Source organism: Hippoglossus hippoglossus, chromosome 23 (assembly GCF_009819705.1).
Source record: "Hippoglossus hippoglossus isolate fHipHip1 chromosome 23, fHipHip1.pri, whole genome shotgun sequence".
Lineage (NCBI taxonomy): Eukaryota > Metazoa > Chordata > Actinopteri > Pleuronectiformes > Pleuronectidae > Hippoglossus > Hippoglossus hippoglossus.
The window spans coordinates 13,331,931-13,353,420 of NC_047173.1; the positions used below are offsets into that span (position 1 = coordinate 13,331,931).

The 21,490-nt window shown below is 43.3% G+C and overlaps 1 protein-coding gene across 1 annotated transcript; it reads left to right on the forward strand.

Moving 5' to 3' along the window:
- The first annotated feature begins 2,421 nt into the window (after positions 1-2,421).
- Positions 2,422-19,847, forward strand: dcn (decorin). Its single transcript, XM_034578261.1, has 8 exons — positions 2,422-2,488; positions 9,341-9,564; positions 13,180-13,292; positions 14,509-14,722; positions 15,841-15,954; positions 16,311-16,404; positions 17,258-17,396; positions 18,294-19,847. The coding sequence occupies exons 2-8, from the start codon at positions 9,360-9,362 to the stop codon at positions 18,492-18,494; spliced, it is 1,080 nt and encodes a 359-aa protein (XP_034434152.1). The 5' UTR covers positions 2,422-2,488; positions 9,341-9,359; the 3' UTR covers positions 18,495-19,847.
- Positions 19,848-21,490: the final 1,643 nt, after the last annotated feature.

Consider the following 21,490-nt stretch of genomic DNA (forward strand, 5'->3'; position numbering starts at 1 on the left):
TTTTCTCTTTACACTCTTCTGCTGAGGCCACGTAGTAACCAGAGGTTCAGAGGTTAAATCCCCACAATACGTCCACATCTCCACAACAGCCATGTGTCTGCTCCCTCCCTCTAATATCAGGGGCCTACTTTCCATCATCTGTCACAGATTGAAGGACGCACACAGGATTTTCTCCACTCTTGAGCCCTTCATTGACAAATTTTCCTAGTATGATCTCAGCATTTGCATTGGACACCTGGCTTTATCCAATACTACACGTCATGCCGTAGTCCTCCCGTCCTTTGACCTTTTTCCATGCTGGTCTCTTCCTCTTTTCCTTCCTTCTGTGGACTCAATTTGAGCTTCTTTAGGTCTGCAGAGGATTACAGCTTGGACCTCAGGCAACAAAATTCATGGCAGCTTAGGTCATTATTTTCTACAAAATGACTTCTACGAAAAAGCAGTCTTCTTCAGACTAAGATGGACTATTTCAATACATCTGGGGTCTGTTCAACTTTGGCCTGCCCTTTGCCTCCTGCAGAGAAAGACTGTCAAGTTGAGAGAGACGAGGCCAGACAGGATGAGACCTGCTCTTCTGCTATCTGATCCTTTTCAGCCTTGAAGATAAAGAGCAAAAGACGAAGCGAAGATAGAGGGAGAGAACACTGGGAGGTAGAAAGTACTTTTTGCTGAGCCAAAAGTACTAGATTTGATTGTTAACGATTGAAAAGGAAACAAGATCTTCAGTTGCTGCAGGTGTGACAGGTGTTTTTGTTTAAACTCCCGTCGCTTGCGCACTTAAAAAGAACTGTGAACAACATCAAACAAAAAGTGTCACACACACAAAAACGTTTTTTTAATCAGGCTTTCTGCAAAAAGATATTCCAAAGAGATGTGTCTGAATTTTCACCGGAATAGAGTTGAAGTCTTTATTCATGGCTCATCATTTCCAGTCAAGGGTCAATAGCTGGTTTTATGAACCAGAGTAAATTACATCAAGCGAGCAGGTAGAGGCGGAGAGCCTTGGTCGCTGGTGGAGACATTAGCTAACGCACAAGTTAAACTTGAAACATTCGTGCACCAGCATGACACAGCAGCCCCCCTGACGCCATCCAGACACAATGATAAAATGAGGTCTGGTTCACTTGGGGTTAAAAACGAGTCCGCTGCACCCCCACCCCCCCCCCACTGCTGACCTGATTAGATCCAGCTTTGGCAGGACCAGTTCAACGTGCACATGGTCTAGATTTACATCCAATGGCAATACAGGAAATTGTGCCTTAATCGCTTTGGGGATCCCCTGACTTTCCTTGTAGCACCACCATAAGAACTGTCACAGATAGGGAAGACAAATTCATGGTACAGAGTATGAACTTTTAAACAAGAGATGAAATCTCATAATGCTTTTGAGATGTTGCAAGGGCCTAGTTCTCTTTTTTTAGCATAAAAATGGATCTAAGTGTAAATGTAAATCTGTGGTTATTTTGACTAAATTGCAAATACTCATCATGCAGGTTCAGCAACAAAATTGAATTGAAAAACATATCTTAAGTTTTCCTTGGCCACAGCATTGACAACGGGGGTTTTACCAATTTCATGAGGACAAAGAAAGGGACAAAAGTGTGTGTGGACCTAAATCTGTTCACCCACTCACATCGTGGGGACTTGTCTTCCTTATGGGGACCTTCCCTAAGATTCTCCCAAATGTAAAGCGTGAGAGTTTAGAGTGAAGACATGTTTCAGGGAAGGGTAGGTGTCCATCAGGATGAGAGTAAGGGTATGGGTTCAATTTGGGCATTTACTAATGATGGATACGTTTTGGATGAGGGGACAGGGATTGTTGTCACAGTGTTCCTGCGGGGATAGTGGAACTAGTGAGTGTGTGTGTTTGTGTTGTTTTGTGTAGCCTCTGAAAGAGGATGAATGGCACAGCGAGTGTGAAAGAAGGAGAAAGGTTTTTGTGCAGAGTTCTCAGCGAAGCTCCACAGAGGACCTATCATTACCAGATGTCACAGCGAGCGTGGCTGCCAGCCGAATCACTGCTTTTTGCTTCAAACTCCAACTCTCTGCCTCTTTCTTCTCTCTCCCTGTTTCTTCTCTCTCTCTCTCTCTCTCTTTGCTCCCTCTTCCTGCACTCTCTCTCTCGCACTCTTTTTTTTTTTTCTTCCACCCTTCTCCATTTCCAGCTGTTTTCGGAGCAAGCACGGGGGAAGTCCTCCACCAATTGTTTCGGTCCTGAGAGGAGCTCGACGGCCGGACCCCTCCCTCCTTCTGTCTCTCTCCTCTCTCTCCCCTCTGTCTTCCCTTCCTCACTTGCCCTCTCTCTCTCTCCTCCCCTTGTTGTGACAGAGCACACCTGCTTGATCTTGGCTGCACGCGCTCCGAGTCCAATTACCCCATAGGCCCTCGCAGCCACTTCACAGTCTCATCCCCCACTCGACTGGATTTTTGGGAGTCAAGCTCATCTCGCCCACTTCTGCTCTCTTTGCCTCACTTTTACTGAGAACAGGTAGGTGAATCCTTTAGCTCCTCCAGAGGAAAAGTCAGGGTTTTAATGAGCTTAAAAAGCAGGAGTTAGGTTTCACTTTGGACAAATTTTAAAAAGAGGGAGAGAAACATTGAGAATGTGGCAAATTTTCTTTTCTTAACTGACTTTCTGCATAAATGCAAACATGACAGGATCTGTTACTCATGATTTGAAAGTCACATTGTTTGCAGATGATGTTATTTCCTTTCTTTTATATAAGATGCATGTGAGGATGTTTGATTCTCTACTTCATACATTATGTTGCCTTTACCTCTCTGCTCAGCTTTTCCTGTGTACTTTTGTATGTGTGTGTGTCTCTGTGTGTGTTTGTTGTGTTGTGAATATTCCAAATATGTTGCCAGGTCTTGTTCCCACAACGCTCTTGGCTTTGTGATGAGAGACCTTAATCATTTCCAGTCCAATCTGCATGCAGCTCAGTGAAAAGACCAGCGGCTAGCGAAGGGGGTGTGGTGGTGCCGTTGATGCTGGTACCTCAGCCCTCTGCCAAAAAAAACCTTATTCTTCTGGCCTAGAGGCAAAGTATCTCCAAAGTATCCACCGCTGAGGGCCATGTGATATTTTCAGTTTACAGTTTGCGTTTGCAGCAATTGACCAAATGAAGTGTTAGGACAACTGTTTGTTGATTGTTTGGATGTAATCCATATGGAGCTGCCTTCCTCAAGTGTGTTAGTTTTGCGCATGCACAAGTGAGTCCGAATTGTTATGCTTTCATAGTGACAAGTGGTTGAAAGACTGCCAGGCTGAAAAGTTAGATTTTCTTTCTGCAAATCTAGCCTACTTCTTCTTTTTCCTTTTCTCTTTTTATTTTGCCCCCTTTTCTCTTTTCTTTCTGTCCCTGTGGGGTTTGAATAGTCGACACAGAAATGAGGGCAAAGAAAAGCTGAAACAACAATGAGCATTTCTTTGTGTTAATTCAACCCATTACTCCATGACAAGACTTACTGGAATAGCTGTGAGTTCTACTTCCCCTGACACGTTCCATCTCAGTGGTTTAGTTTAGATTGCATCCAGACCACTTCCACCCCAATCTCTTATCTGTCTGCTCTGGAGCTGTGTTCCTCTCTGTGGCGCTTGCTGCTGTGTTTTCACAGGAGCAGAACAGGACCCAAATTGCTAGGGGCAACTTAAAGTGCGGGGCTTTGAAGAGGATATTTAAAAAAAGCTGTACCTGGCAACACACAGTGCCATTAATCCCATAATGGTACAGCTTCTTCTATCAAAGAGAGGTCTGAAGGCTTCCCGGGAAAGCCACCACACAGCTCTCAGCTAACTCATTACATCCTTTCTGCCAGCAGGGAGAAAAAACCTAATAGGGTTCAGCTGCACTGAATTGCATTGAGTGAAACTGAACAAGGGAAAAACCCGAGACAAACAAGATAGGATCAAAAGTGGAACTTAGAATAGAATATAGGTTAAAAGGAGCACAAGCCCTGTACAAACATATACTCAAAGCAATAAAAGTATCTCACTGGTTCATATTTTGGAGTCAAGCTGAGCATTTGATCCAGGAATGAGTGAACCGAGGCTTTGGACGAGACATGGCCCAGATTTGCACTCAGGGGCTGCATTTTTTCCATCTGGACTTCAACTCTTCAGGTCAAAAAGAGCAATAGAACAATGGAATTGAATGGACATCAGCCATGAAGGCTTTTTTTTTCGCTCGCTGGAATACAGGAAAGTTCCACATGTCAGTCTTTCTAGCCAACGTTTTAAGGGTCAGAGAGTGAAAGAGAAATACCATAAGCTATGGGAGGGAAGGAGCGAGCTTTAATTGGGAGGAGGAGATGGAAAGAGAAGAAAGGGAGCGAGGGTTGGGCAGTTTGTCCACGTCTGTGCAGCGCAGTCTGTTGATAATGGGACTGAGGTTGATGGCATGCCGACAGCTCTCCTCATGGAACGGCTAAACTGTGGCTTAACCACTTGCTTGCTTTCTCATGCTAAGGCTCCAAACAACAGACGTGTTATAATATTATTCACAGTTCTGACTAAAGAATTTATATTGATCGAAGGGAGTGTCTTTAGCATTCTTGAACTCAAAAACCTCCCATGCAGGCATTAACGACGGGCAGCTCTTTTTCCAAACACGACTGTTTTGGCCTGACCCCTTATTACAAAGAATGTTTTGGCTCTGAAATTGTTTGTTGGCCGCGTCTTTGCATATTTTCAGATGAACAATCTCACTTACAAAATCCCCCGAATATATCAGACATTTGCTGAGGATAATGATCACTGACTCCTCAGACCACGGCCAAAGAGAAAACTCATAAAACCAAGTTTCCCAAGAAAAACTTCAGCATTGTTATCAATCAGCCGTATGTGTCTGAGCATGTGTTTGTGCAACCGTGTGGGAGGGGAGCTCACATTCATTTGCTGATGGGTTAAAAGGGCCACACGTTTTTTAAATGTCCTGTGGCCTTGTAAATACCTTCCAGTGATTCATGGCTGACAGACGAGCAGCAGAGATGGATGGAGGCTTGTGGAGGTGGTGGTGGTGGGGGTGGGGGTGAGGGGGGGGGGGGGGGGGGGGGTAGTGGACGGGCGGCGTGTGGGATGATAGCTGGTGTCTGCTTTATATTGCTTCATCACACCATGCTTTCTTTTGCTAAAACCAAAACTTGGTGCATAATCTTCAAATCTGTTTCTTCTACGCTGCAGATATTTCACTGAAAGATTTGTGAATGTTCAGCTAATGATTTCGCTTGATTTTCTGAGCTCTGTGGTTTCAGTGAAAGGGCCGTGACAAAGAGGAGAAAGTGACAAAGCAAAGGAGGGAAAATTACTTTACTCCCTCATGCGAGCTCTGCTTCCTGTCTGGGAATCATTAGTAATGCTGGGGCCAGACTTTGGGGGGAGGAAAGTGGAGGAAGGGAAGAGGGAGAGAGAGAGAGGAGACAAAAGAAGGAGACAGGAGATTTGACAAGGATGCCGCCGTCGCCGCAGGAAATGTCAGCCTCCGCCCCTTTTTTTTCTCTTGTCAGACACGGGATGATGAGTCGCAGGTTTCGGGGACTCGAGAGATGAAATAGAAAACGGTTAGCGTTCCATTTACCACGTATCGTTTTCTGGGATATGGTGGAGTGAAAATCTTTTGGGAATTCAGACCAAACTTTATCACATCTGAGCCTTATTGTTTTTTGATAGAATTTTCAATACCTCCCATCGTCCTTATGTGCAGAACTTTCTGTACTTTCCCCTTCACTTTCTTTGGGATTGCTTTCAAACCAGCATTCGCCTCAGTGCAGTTGAAGATGCAAAGTGAATCATTTCACCGATGATTGAAGTTTAGAGGAACATGGCTTGCAGACTTACTTTCCAAGGAAATCCTGTTTCACAAAACATTAATTTTTCAGAATCAGGTCCAAAATTAAATGGCCAAATTCATTGGATTCATCCTCTTCCAATATTTCCTGCTGCTCAAGCAGATTTTCTATTTATGCACGTTTGAGGGTTTTTTTCAGTGACATTTCAAAAGTCCATTACTAGGAAACTTGAATGTGAACCAGTTATGCACTGATTAGTGTCAGTCTACTTCTTGTGAATAAAGCCTGTCCCATTTTCATCTTGTTAACTGGCTCAGAGTTGTGTTACGATGCGATACTGGCTGAATGAAGCAACAAAGAAGTGATGCATAATGAAAAAAGAAAAGTTTAATTATCAAAATCAGGTGATTCTACAAAATTTACCCCAAAAAAAACTTTCATCTGAGTTGTGCATCAGTTTGGAAAAAAGAGCTACAGGATTTAAAACCGACATCTTTTTGTAACTTTGAGGTTTTCATTCTCTGATTTGATCATTAGGATTCTTCTGTATACGAGAAAATGATGAAAGAAGAACGACACTTATCTCAGAACAGAGAGTTGAATCTTCTTTGAAATGCTGATACTGGCAAGATGTGGAGCTCAAATGTTCAAGTCATGTCCCAGCATGCTGTGTTGACAGCCCTCTGGGTTTAGCATGCACACACACACACACACACACACACACACACACTATGTTCTGTAGATTCTTCAGGTGTGTGTGTGTGTGTGTGCGGCCTTCCTTCAGGGCCTGTGGACACATTAGAGCAGATGGTAATGAAGAAGTGATGCCTGGGGCGCAGCAGGTTGTCTCATGCATCGTCTTCACAGGTTCATCCCTGCTGGGAAAAACTTTGAATTTATGTTTTTTTATTTTTTTTTGTTGCATTTGACCAAAATGACCTTTTCTGTTTTTTAAATTTAGAAATACAAAACCCCCCCAGACGCAATAATATTTATGCCACTTATAGTTTAAACATAGTTAATTCATGTCCCAATTAATAATCCCTGAAAATCACTCCCATTCCCTTTTCCTGGTTTTGTTTCAAATTATTGTTTAATCTCATCATCAACAACTCCTGCATCTAATGACAAAGTAATAACTCTTGTACTTGGATTAATCATGCAGCCATTAAATGTTCCCAGAGCTCAGTCTGAGACTTCTTCTTCACGCCTGTCTGGCTGACATTAAAAGCTGCTGAAACGTTCAAAGTGATGGATTCATGGCAGGACACATGGACCCTCTGAGACCCTCCTATCTACCGAGGAACATGTGCATGTATATCTGTTTATGTGCTCGTGGTCATGGGTCAGAGCAGGGAGATGCGGTTCAGTAATCAGCAGCGAAACCTCCTGTTTTTTTTGTTTGCTTCGCTGCTCCTTCGGGCAGAGCTGATGCTACACAGGCTTTGTAGATAATCCTGAATGTTTTAGCCTGCAACTTGTGCCAGATGTGAGGAGTTCATGGCACCGGCACCACAATGAAAGCTTGATAAACTGACTCCCAAATACTTTTATTGGCATTGAACATATCGTACTACAAGACGAGCCCAACCCATCTGGCATCTTTTCAGGATAAAACAAACCATCAAAAAGCATCTACGAGCGCTGATGGACCCAGGAGCGCTTCACGTCGCTGAATCCAAAAGAACGGCTGAGCATTCCTGCCAAGTCTGCAGACAGGGTTTTGGTTGGATTGAGCTTTCAGCTGAGATACCAGAGTCCAACGCAGCCAAGATTACTCAGTGTGTTGAAGACTAGAACAGCGTGTCCTCTGGAGCGTCTGTATGTACAGACCAGGGCTTTTTGTTTCAGCGCCTCCCACTATAGAACCTTCTCCATGTTTCCGAGTGGAAAAACTGCTTCTAGACATTAAACATTGTTGTGACACTTCCAGGCTCAGAGTGCCGACGCATGAAATCACCCTATTGGGTGTTCTCCAAGTCTTTCCCACTTCATAGCAACAGGACAAGAGCAACAAAATAGAAATATTAAGAGGCAGTAGATATCCCGTCCAACACAAGTCTCCTCTGGGTTGAAGTGATTTCAAGTTCGGTCATACTGTATGCGAGCACTGTAACCACTGGCCTGAAGCTGTACAGTGTGTCAAAGCGGTGGCTGTTTTGTGGACGAGGTCTATAATTAAAGTTTGTGTTGAGAGAGTCATTCTCAGCCGTGATCCTTGTGACCTGATGTAACCCGAACCTGTATAATACTACATCAGCACTTCTCTTTCTCTTGCTCTCTCTCTCTCATTCTCAGAGAAACGGAGCACGAAAAACTATTTTTTGACACATAAAGTATGTAAACATATAAAGAACTATGTACAACCTGCTTTAGCCTTAAAATATGAGCTTAATTCTTTATTCGCAGTTCTCAAAAACTAAAATAACAAACAGTAAATAGAGATAAGCATCAAACAGATGTACATCATATAAAACGGCACAGAATGACTTTTGACTACCAAGGTTTTGGGTTAGTTTCATCATCCTGGTCATAATGTTCAGGTCAAGGGCTGCTGCAGACCAACTGCTCCCAAATCATTTGTTAGCAGCCGCGGCTAAAATCCGCCCTTCAATTATTGTGGCACAGAGAGGGAAGCAGCAACTTTTGGCTTCACGCTTGACAAGCAGATTGCTAGGTCTTTGAGACGTTGGTTTGTGTGTGCGTGAAAGGTCAGGGAGTTTGCGTGGATGTACACGCTGGATTTGAATTTTGTGTTTGGGTCAAAAGGGTTGTGGTTGTGTTTAGAAATAGACGACTACATGAAGAATCAGGATTCTCCCGCTGACTCTGGACACTCGCCTCTGCCTTACTGTATCTTCTGACACAATGACACCATGAAGTTCTTGGCAAACACGTGAATCACTGTGATTCATTGCTGCAGAGAAGAAGATGTGGTATTCTGCAGTGTCTCATGATGTATCCCCCGTGTGTCGCTGCAAAAAGCTAATGCAGATGTTACTCATTCAGCAGCTGGTGTTGTTTCGACATAGATCAACACTTTGAAAGAGAAAAGACAAACAGCAAACATTACCGGTGAATATTATCGTGGAAAAACGATAGAGTAGCTCACTACTTGTGTTTGTTTTGTCTTGTTGAAAATTCCAAAACGTCTCCCAAAGTTTGGTTTTGGCTTCACACCAACCTCTGCTCCGTCACCTTTGACCTTCTGCTGAAAAACTGCACTGTTAAATAGCTTATTAGGTCGACCTCACCAAATTGTTACACCCAAGTGTTGAACTCTCCAGCCCCCGACCCTCCACCTTTCACCTTTGACCTTTGCCTCTCTGGACTTCACGTCAGTGTCTCTTATTCTGTCTTTCTCACGCAGCGTCCCTCTGTCTGCCCTTGAGCCGCTGCCACTCTGAAAATCTATTTTTCCCTCTTTTCTTCTCCTTTCGATGACAGTAAATCAGAAACAGATAGTTACTCAAAGCAGTTTACGAACTAATCATAGGCAGACTGTTTTCAAAGTCTCCACTCAAACCTTTGAACTGTGTCCTCTCGTCCTCAGGCTCCCTGCTAGCAGCGCCATGAGGTCGGCCTGTCTCTCTCTGCTCCTCGTCACCGCCTGCTGGGCTCTGCCCTTCCGCCAATCTGGCTTCCTAGACTTCATGATGGAGGATGAGGCGGGATCAGGTGATATACCGGTTGTCAGAACCCCTTTCGTGCCCGAGGGACCCAAGTGCCCCTTCAGATGCCAGTGCCACCTCCGTGTGATCCAGTGCTCTGACCTCGGTAAGAAAAGACACCTGTACGGTACCATTCATGTTCCATTCACATTGCCATTCATTTAATGTGCCACATTTTTGTACTAGTGGTTCATTAAATACATTGAATCTGCTTCGAATGTGTAATTAATTATTTTCTATTATTTGTATTATTTTCTAATGCGATTCACAATCACCCAGAGCTGTGACGTCTTAATACAAAACGGATTAAGACAACAAATCCACATAGAAACAGGAAACTGGTCATTTCAGCTCCAGCTAAGATCACATAGTTTGCTTCTAGTGTTTTGTTTGCTTTATCACAAACTCCTCATGTATCTCCATCAGTGTTTTGATGTTAATTAATATAGTTAGGAAACAGTTTCATAATCCTCGTGTTCACATCCATTTTCTTCGCCCAAGCCTCCATTTGATGCCGTGGCCTGGATTCCAACTGTCAGATGCCGAGTCCAGACGAGCGTCTGCAGCCGTCTCACTGTGCTTTTATGGTGCTGAGTGACATTGCTGCTTTTTAAGAGCAGAAAGAGTCTCTGACTTTACAAGCCTGCCTGTCTCCTCCACCCACCCGAACCCACGGGGTCATTCCAGGGGTGTATTATGTTCCGCATTAGACTAGAGAACATGACACCGGTGTTGATAAGTTAAATGCTCCCAGATGTGAGTCTCATTCAGCTTCCTGTAACAATTACAGTATTTCCTGACTCTTGGCAAAATGTTTTCTCAAACAACGATGAAGATTAAAGGTTAGCCCGGAGAGTCCTGAAACAAATCCTCAAATGTTCCAAAACTTGTCTCCGAATGCAACGTTTATTCACACACTCAGTCAGCGTTTTGCTCCAGCAACAGTCACAACAGTTTACTCAGTTGTGATTGTCGGAGTTTGGAGTTGATCAATTCTGTTTGTTTAACCTGATGTATGGCGAATACAAGAGCGTGAGTCATCTCGTAAACTTCGCCACAGAAACGTCCCTGACCTCATTTATTCTTGTACATTGCGTAAACCAGCTTCTCGACACAGTAGGGTTGGACAGTTTTTTTTTGCTCAGCCTTTGTTTGCACAGGGAGGGGCACAAGCTGCGAGGAGACACAGGAAGGAGAGGGGGCTGATACAGATGGACAGACCGGGAGGACAACATGAAAAGAGAAGAAAGACATAACCAGACATGGACCCAAAACTGATAAAAACAGAAAGAATACAAATATCTATAGGTTGGTAGAGTACAATGAAAGATGCGACTGATTCAGGACACAGATGATGCGAGGAACGTAGAGGATGTAGACAGACAGGTGGCGGAGGAGTCGGAGCGACAGACAGGCGGTCGGAGCGACAGACAGTTGGAGGGAGTGATGTGCAGGAAAGGACTGGTTCCATTACATCAGTGCTGCTGCTGCCGGGGCCCCAGCCGCCAGCAGCAGCAGCAGCACTCTCTCCCCGGAGATGCAGCTCATTGGCCGGATTCTCAACTTCTGCATAGGCGATGTCGGCCCCCACTCCTCCATCTGTTCCCCAGACCCGCTGGCATCCACGCAAACACACACTCGAGACACACAGGAATAAACACGTGATTTTCACACACACACACACACACACACACACACACACACACACACACACACACACACACACACACACACACACACACACACACACACACACACACACACACACACACACACACACACACACACACACACACACACACACACACACACACACACACACACACACAGAGACCCGTGCAAGGCAGCGTCTGCTCACCATCACACATGCATTTCTTTTTCCCAGTGCATTTGCTTCTGGCAGGATGATGGAAGAGAAAAACTTAGCCCGAGGTTCAAATGAGTTGTGATTACTTTTCCAGTTGTGTGACTCAATCAACAGCTTTTTCTGTTCTTCGTTGTAGAAGTGTAAACTTTACTCTTTACTGTCTAACGGCTCAATTCTCTCATTGGAAAAACATGTATTTTATGTGCACTGATTGTGTAAGATGTGCAGACGCATCCACCCACACTTCTGGATCACCCTCCAAAAACTCCAAACTTACTCTGGCCTATGAGGCAATCAGGCCTTTGACGTGACGACTCAACTCGGCCAGAGCAGCGGACCAGGAGAGGACGTTACATAAACACTGAGAGAAAGAGCTGAAATGTTCCAAAGCAATCATTCACCTTCTATCCCAATTCTCTGTATTAGAATAGAACCATTTATAATGAAGGCGAGACGAGTCCCAGTCAATTTTCTTTTAAAGATTAATAAAGGGAAAAGTCCACACATTCTCTATTCATTCTCTCTAGTTGGTTTTAAGCCATTTTTAAGAAATCTGGGTAATATTTGAGGAAAATCCACTCAACAAAGCATTTGCATTACATATTGAAATCTTTAATTTCTCTGATTCCACACACACACACACATTCTAACAGATTAGCTTCACAATGGTGAGAATACATCTGCAGAAAGTACGTCCAGCTAATTGGTTTAATTTGAGACAAAATGGAGAACAGAGTATAAAAGAGTATTCAAAACTGCAAAGACTGAGAAAGTCTGACCTCGAGAACAATGAGAAATGTAAGTGATAGTATAGCGGTGCATCGTGTGGTGCTGTAATGATGGTGGTGACCACAAACAGCTGTGATGGTTTGTGGGTCGTCCACTGCCGAGTTGGACAAGCTGACAGAAAAGCAAACATGGATGGAGCTTTTAACAGAAGTCCTCACGAGCTCTGAGGACAAAACGTGCGCAGACGTACCGAGCGTATGTGGACTGGCGATGCCGAGGTTTAAGCTTCTTTGTTAAACAGTTTATTCTACGCCTCTTCCCCTGAAATGTAAACTGCACATTATGAATCTCAGTGTATTTATTTGTGTTGCCACGGACGCCTAAAAGCAAACACAATAACTTCCAGCTGCCTTCGCTCCCATCAGCCAAACAGACTTTCACTACAGATGATGTTTCCTGTGTCACATCAGCCATGACGTACCATATTTCAAGTCCAAGCTGAGCGAGTGAGTGTTAGCTCAGTGTCCAGGTATGCAGGCGCTTACACTCACTCCGGAGGAAATTAGTTTTAAGGTCCATTTTCACCATTTTGTGCCTCAGAGCACATCAAATAGTTATTAGGTCGCTGAAGGACGTCACCATAAACCCCACCATGCATAGGACCCTGTCATTGAGACTTTATGTAGCGCGCTACACTGACAAAGCAGACCTTGTTATTTCAGAGTGTTTCTCCTGTAAACGCCATTTAACTCTGTTTCCTGATTCTGTCCATTTGAGTTTGGATCCATAAGAGTTTAAAAGAGCTGAAAGTCGCAGAAAACCTTTTAAAAATCTAAAGTATTTAATAAGCAACATATTTAGTTGAAAGTCAGAAAAAAACATGTTTAGCTTCTATTAAAAGAAGCTGATGTACTGAAATATGTGACATTAGCCTTTTTCCAACTAAGGCCGAGCCACTTCAAGAGAGCAGCAGGAAGCTAACGCAAAACAGACTATTCTCAAGTACTGTTTTAACTTGCGCAGAATTTATCTAAATCATTCTGAGATTACTAACAGCGATGGTCCATATCTTGGCTCGAACTTTAATCTCAATCTTTTAACATTAACGATGTGTCTCATCACCAGGTCTGAAGTCTGTTCCTGGGGACATCCCCGACGACACCACCCTGCTGGACCTGCAGAACAACAAGATCACCGAGATCAAGGAGAACGACTTCAAGAACCTCAAAGGGCTGCACGTAAGAGACGTTTGACTTTGTGTGTTCACTGCGTGTGATTACCGAGGAGGATTGTTTGACCGTTTGTTTGTCAGCAAGATTACACAAACACAACTGATCGGATTTCAACGAAACTTGGTGGAAAGGTTTTTTTAACTTTCTGTAACATTGCTAGAAAGGGCGTTTTTCACCGTTTTCTTTAATTAATGGATGAAAGAAAACCCGACACATTCAGGGAACTGATATCCATGAGTGTTTGAAATTTGGTGCAGCTTGATTGAATTTAAGGGGACGGTCGGACCTGAGGGCCATTCTGGTCCCTCATGTTATGTAATGTGGTCTTATGTAACCATTACACTCTCTGCAGCCCCTCTTCAATATGAAAACCTGATGATCATCAGGAGAACAAAACAGATGCAACAAGAGAAACTGAGAAATATATGATTATAAGCAGCTGTGATAAGTGTGTTGCCTAAACACTGTCAAACAATTCGCAGCTCACAGAGTGAAACCAATCAATAACCATCAGGCACCATGAATCATCTTGCACCTGAGTTCTCTCCTCCTCCTCCTCCTGCCCAAAACACTCCTGTCTTCGCAGCTTTTACCAGAAACAGTGAATCCCCATGTCACCAGGTGCATGGAAACTATTCACCCGTATGCCGCCGCAGTCTCGCAGCCCCACACCTCCAAACTCCTGCAGCTTTCCTGCTCGCAGTAAATACCTCTGTCGGACAGCTGTGGCTGTTTCCACTGTAATGCAACCGGCCTCTCGAGGGGAAGGGACCACATACCTAACGTTTGGCTTGCTTTCACAAGAGCGGAACAGCAGGAGTGGGACTCCTCTGAAAATGCATTAACTTAAAGTAGCCTCAAACTTGGCCGTTCCATTTGAACAAAGCAGACACCGGGTTTGAGTATCGATGAGCCGCTGAGCTCCAGATGTTTTGTTTTTGTTTAATCTAATTCGGAGAGTGCATATTTTCTACGGTCTTGTGGTGCGTTTGGCAGCAGTGGTTGTTTCTGAATTCCATAGTTTAATTCTAAACGGTGATGTGGATTTTAACAAAAAACAGACTGGATTTGAAAAAAAAAATCTATAAACTAATACCCAGACTTCTGACTCCTCCACATTAATCCAATAAATGTTTGATGCCGGACTGAATTCCTTGAATTAATCTTTTGAGTAGAGACGTTCAGATGCATTTCACTAACTTGCTCATTTGCTCCATTACAGGCTCTGATTCTGGTGAACAACAAAATCACAGTGATCCATGCCAAGGCCCTGAGTCCTCTGACCAAGCTGCAGCGCCTCTACCTGTCCAAGAACATGCTGAAGGACGTCCCCGCCAACATGCCCAAGAGCCTGCAGGAGCTCCGCATCCACGAGAACGCCATCACCAAGATCAAGAAGTCCTCCTTCCAGGGCATGTCCCACATGATCGTCATGGGTACGAGATTAAATACACTTCCTGATGTGTTAAGGGATGTTTGTTTGGATAGTGGGAAGAGGGTCGACAGAGAGGGGATGGCTTATAGTTTCCAGCGGTAGGTCACATCCTCTGAGGTGCTGCATGTCCAGGATCTGTGGATGGCAGCTCAGCAGGAATGATCAAAATATTTACACAGAGTGAAACCCGTGTTTAAATGTTATATTCCACTATGTTTTATTCAGATTGTTTTGTTTCTCTGACGGTGGGTTTGACAAGGACATCTGAATGAATCGTATTACCTGTTTCCACCACAATAGATTTACTGGGAAAAAATGTTTTAACTCTACCTGTGTTTTAACCAGAGGAACCAGGGTCTAAATTTATTTTTAGGGCCTCAGGACACACATGTCTGAGGACTGCTCAGATATTTTCAGTCGCTCTCCATTTGTTAGATTCAACAAATCGTCGTGGAAGTGCAAATGGAACTGGACTAATGGGAATTTCATTTTCAAAGCTGGTTCCTTAGTTCGGCCTCATATTTCCTGGACTATTCGGTCAAAGGAGTCCTCCGGCGAGTTAACAGATTAGGCTACATAAAGAACCTGCTGCTCTTCAATGAGTAGAGCTTATTTTATGGATGTAAATGATGGTTTAAAGGGAAAACAACTGCTTTTGGATGGTTATTAGTGAGATTTTCCCATAATTGATGTTAAAATACAGCTTTATCAATGAATAGCGATTGTCAATGGTTAATGAGATTATTTTTCAATAGTAAAAAGAGGCTTATCCACAAACATGAGTAGAAGAAAGGTTTTTTTTACACATCGTACTGTATCTCTGACTTTTCAACCTTCCTGTTCCACAGATGTCATAAAACAGTGTGAACTGGAGAAAGTGCAGATTGAGTCACTTAAAGAACAATAATGTGAGACTTATGTTCCCGCCCTGACAGCTCTGGGAATCTGCTGCGGAATCTGTGTTTCAAACACAAACTTTTCTCTTGCACAAGACTTTGTTTACTCATGACTCAGCTTCCCGTAACACACCAGGAAGGGAATTAACTTCATAGATGTGATCCATTACTGCTGTTTTCTTCTTTCTTTCTGTGGTATCAAGCTCTCCTTTGCTTTTTTCAGAGCTCGGCTCCAACCCTCTGAAGAGCGCTGGAATCGAGGCCAGTGCTTTCTCTGACCTGAAAAGAGTCTCTTACATTCGCATCGCAGACACGGACATCACTGACATCCCCAAAGGTACGCGGCTGATATCTTTTTTACACAAATAATTTGGCTTCAGCCAGTTCAACGCGGCCAAAAACATCAATCTCCTTTCAAAAAGAATGCCCGCAGTGAAACAAAGGGCTTAAAGTGGAAAGAAACACAAACTGTGCTACGTAATGATTCAAAACAATCCCCCCTCACACGAGAGGTATTTAGTAAAATGATACATGTAACGAGAAGCATTTTTTTAAGTCGTTTGATTTGATCGACTTTGAAATAAAGTCTCGCTACAATCATCATCTTCTATGTGAACGTGCTTCCATCCCTTTTTTTCAAAGAGGACTATTTCTTGAGTTATCGATTGTAATCTCTGTCTCGTGGGTTGCCAGGTCTTCCCAGCTCTCTCTCCGAGCTCCACCTGGATGGAAACAAAATCAGCAAGGTGTCCGCCGACAGCTTCAAGGGCCTGAAGAACCTGGCTAAGTACTGAAAACTATCACCCTCTTCTTAAACCAGAAAACGTTACGATTTCCTTTTGACTCTTTGTACATTGACTGAGTAGTTGTGGGAAAAGGTGCAACTGTCATTACCACTCTGTGTCCTGAATACAAATGCGTAGAAGAGTAATGTCATTGAAAACCAGTGTTTGTCTCCCAACATTCAGCAAGACAACGTTTAAAATATCAAGAGTTCTAAAGGGAGTTCGGTGTGTTTGTCACGTGTCTGGTTGGGGAAGCTGGAGATCATGAGGAATATGAAGCCCTGAGCTGTAGTTCAGTTCAGTGAGTGGGACGACGCCAGTTAAACTCTCAGCTTTGTTTTCTGTCCATTAAAAACCGTTTAAACTGCTCAGACTCGGAGCCAAACAGAGTTAATTACTTGTGGCTGCAGAGGCTCAGCAAAAACTCTACGGTGTTGCTTCAAGTTGCATTTCATTCCTAATGACTTCGAAAAATGCAACTTGTCAGAGGGACACTGCATTATTTTTATCTTTTGTAAAAATAAGAATATGTATTTCTCGTGCTGTTTATTACATCTCACAGTTTTCAGATGTTTCAGCTTCACTCCAGCTCTGCAATCAGCTTTCATCTGATTCACTCTACATCAAAACCTAAAACCTAAACAGTAGTTTTTGGATAATCAAAATAACTGGTTTAGCTCATTTAACTGGTTTAACTGTGTTTATTTTATCAGGAACATGAAATACCAAGGGAGAACAGAGATGTGTCTTTGTTGCAGCTTGAGTACATGATTTGTTTGTTCTCGTGCACTGTGTTCTCGTGGGTTCCTTCCTCCTCTTCTTCGCACACGTCTGATGTTCTGACTCTTCCTGCAGACTGGGTCTGAGCTACAACGAGATCAGCTCTGTGGAGAACAGCACCCTGGTTAACGTGCCCCACCTGCGCGAGCTGCACCTCGACAACAACGTCCTGACCAGCGTTCCCCCCGGCCTGCCCGACCACAAGTACATCCAGGTGCGGCGCCCGTCACTCTGAACACACCACATGATCAAATGAACTCGTCACAGTCGTGCTGCTCATCCTCTCTCGGCTGCGTTTGCTTTGTTTAGCTTCTCTCTGCCCGATCACAAGTCGACCTCTGTAACAAACTGAGGAGAGTGTCGGTAGCTTCTCATACGTGATGAGACACGATGGTAACTTCTTTTGGCAGAAGAGAAAAGTGTAAACAAACCTGATTCCAGATCTTTTAACTTAAGCTTTGCTTCCAGTAAACATTTATTAACTGGTTTACTAGTACGTACAAGAAAATAGCTCCCAACAAACTGTGGGAGTGTTTGAACACAACAATGGAAACAGAATAATACAAATCTAAAGCAGAATTTAAAACAACTATCACATCATAACAGTAGAAGGTGAAATCTCTGAACTAAGCTTCACGGCGTTTTCACATTGTTCACAATTGTTTTTTTAACATTGTAGTTCTCTTTTCTTTAGTATCGTTCCATTGGATATGAAGCCAAATGTAATTCATTATGACCTTTCTTTGTGTATAATTTTGGATCTGGTGGCGTTAAACTCGACTTTTATTGTCTGAGTCGTTGAGTTTGTGGCACTTTCCGTCTTTTGTCTTATTTCTAGGAGCTTTCTCTTCCCCCTCACTTTTTAATCTTCTCCCTGCTCAGCTGCGGGATGTTTTTCAGCCACTCTCATGTTCATATATGTTTTCTTCAGTATCTCAGAGTGTCCTCGTACAGGACGCCCTTTCTTCTTTTCATCATTGTTTTTAGTTAAACTTCCTCAGGGATGCTGAGCTGTCATTATTTATATTCTGACGTGTTATTATCTCCTTCATCTGCCATCCGACTCCTCGTCAGTGACTGAAGATTGTCATTATTTTAATCCCTTCTCTAGGTGGTCTACCTCCATGTCAACAAGATTGCCGCTGTGGGAACAGAGGACTTCTGCCCCCCCGGCTTCAACACCAAGAAGGCCATGTACTCCGGCATCAGCCTCTTCAGCAACCCCGTTCCTTACTGGGAAGTCCAGCCGATCACCTTCCGCTGCGTCTTCGACCGCTCCGCCATCCAGCTCGGCAACTACAGGAAGAAGTAGAGCGTCCCCCTGTGCGCCTCCGCAAGGAAGTGTGTGTTTGTAAATGAGTGTGTGAAAGTTTTGTAAGCGTGCGAGTTTGACCGCAGCCCCACAACACTGACCCCTTACCGACACTGCCTCCCCCACAAAACGATGATGTCAATAACCCGCGCACTCGTTTCAAAACCTTTTAGTGGACATGGACCTCAAACACAACATATCATTCTTATTATTTGCAACAGTAGTACGTACACGGCTTACAGCAAACACCAGCATACGACGGTGGCGCTCTCACTCCCAGCACGTTCATAGCAGAACCAGTTTAGCAAACATCGCAAATAAGCTCCCCCATTCACGCCGCGACATATTTATGTGCATAATATGTTGAACATCAGAGATGAACCCAAACCAAAAAGATTTCCGAATCTCTCTCTCAGTGGAATATAACCTATTCCTGTTGTATGTCCCAGTTTCTGCCTATTGTCCAGTACGACGTATGAGCGCGCTGACCTGTAGAGCAGGCAGCAGGGGGGTCAACTTGTGTTTTTTACCTTTAACAGCTGGTATACTAGAATGTACTAGATATTGCCTGTGTAGTAGGAACCGCATCCGGAGTGTACCATCAGCACGCTGCCCTCCGGGAGAGAAACAACCCAACGTTTCTATTTGTATTGTGCTCAATTCAAGTAGAGATAAAAGCAACCGTGACTTCTATCACATTGTGATTTCTTGTGTTTACTTCAGTGTTGATTTAGTTTCTGGGTGTTTTTTTTTACACTTTTTCTTCATCACATTCCACCCCCCACCCCCCCACCCTCCCCAGTTCTTCTCCCTGTGTGTGTGTGTGTGTGTCATTCCCTTTAAAAAATAAATACAATTTTTTAAAAAAGGTGAAAATAGCTTCTAAAAATGTAGAATAAACCATGTATGTTTTAAACAGAAGCCATTCCCAAAGATTTATATGCATGCTCTTATTTTTTCTCCTTTCAACTTGAACCGGGTGCTTTCTGGATTCTCTTGTTATCGCGTGTATGTACGTCTCTTAATGTTTTTTTCTGCCTTTTTATTTCTTTCTTTATTTTTTTTAAGAGTACAGTAAAAATCTGAGGGTGTACGTGGACTGGCATGCCCACAGCACTCATACTGGTATGAATGTTGTATGTATAGACGCTGTATATAAATGCTGTATAAAAAAAGAAGAAAAAAAAAAACCCTCTCATCACTTAAAGGCACAAGCACTTACCATAGCGCAGACTTAATATATCAGCAAATTTAAAAAAAAAGGTGTTTCTCTCTTCTTTTTTTGTTTTCTTTCCCCGGAGCAGGGGCTCCAGCTAAGGTGTCCTGAACAAAATAAAAGTACTAATGGAAAAAGTAGCAGTTTTTGATGGATGTAATGAGCAGAAGTTGCATATTGTGGATGATGTGAATGGATTATTTGTGCGGCGCCGCGGGAGCTACGGCACAAAGTAGCACGGCGGCCTCCTGGGACACAAGGTCAAGAGGAGGCTCAGGTAAAAATGTACAGGTGAGAAACCTTCACACACGAGAACCACAAAGTAAAAGAGCTTCATTCGAACAGGGTGCGTATCAATGAAGGTGTCAACGAGGCGATTTAAATCAGTATGTGCAATTTGCTGCTTATCCAAATAAAAATGGGGATCTAGTGAATTCGTATGCTCCCAAACAACAGATACTTCATTCGAGGTATTTCACAAACAGTCCGACCACCTGACAACTGCACTTTGAAATCACGCCCGGCGAAAGAAATCTGGCTTTTTTTATGTGTATTTCCGCTTCATGTGCCCTTTTCGAAGTCATCCATCATTTCCACTTCTATCAGACACGTTGAACAAAGCGCTGCCTTCTTGTCATCTGGTAACAATAAGACTACAGATGTTACACCAACGCACCAGCGAGACTGAACTCCTCCGTCCTGTCGGAGATACCGGTCCAATTCTTCTTCTTCCTCTGTGTTCGGCTGTATCACAGGTGTTAGTTTGACCTTTTTGAATTTGATCAAAACAGCATTGTAAATTCCATCTGTGGCAGCGTCCTGTTATAGAATCCCAAACTAGACCTTCTGGAGGCTGCTGCTATTCCCAGCATGCATTGGCCAAGAGTCAGGTTCCATCACAGGATGTACTGTATATACATTTATATACGTCTGTGTAAACATATACACAGCCAACGCATTCAGTTTACAGCCTCCAGTCGCTCGTGTCTACGGTTTGTTGGAGGGAACCGGAGCTCCATGAGGGAACCACACAGAGAATATGCAAACTCAACACACTCCAGGAGGTTCAACAATAGGACTTGTCGCAGCACGGCAGCGAAGTCGGTCACTGAGTCGTCCCGTCGCCACATTCAGGCCCCGTGCTGCTCGGTGGAAGGGTCTGAAAATACATGCATTCACTTCTAGTTAGCTCTAATTCATATTGATGGGCTATGAGACTGAAGGGAACAAAAATATTTGCACAAGGAGCATTTCTGCCCCGTGAGCCACCAGTGATTTAAAGCCCTTCAGTCATTTACGTTACTGTAATGGGAAACGTTATGGTTAAAGAAAAAAACACCACCCGGAGACGTGTGGTGGTTGAGACGTCTGAAATACGTTGTATAGTTTAATGATCAATGATCGTAAAGATTTAGTTTCTCACTTTGTCCCCTTTGACATTATTCTCATACTTAACTGTGTGGTATGGAATCTCAAGAGTGAAAAAATGTGTTTATATCATTGATTTATTTTCAACTTTTTTATCATCAATCCAGCCCATACATATTTTATTTTTAAATGTAATCCTTTTAAACACAAATGTTAGACATGCACCTAGAACAATCAAAAATATTCTCATGATAGATATTTATCTATCTATTATTTATTATTATTACTATTATATTTTTGTATTTATTTATTAGTATAGTTTGTGTATATAATAACAGAAATAAATAAAGACATTGACACAAAAAGGTGTAGGCTGAAGGTGAGCCTATAATAATAGTAAAATATATAATTA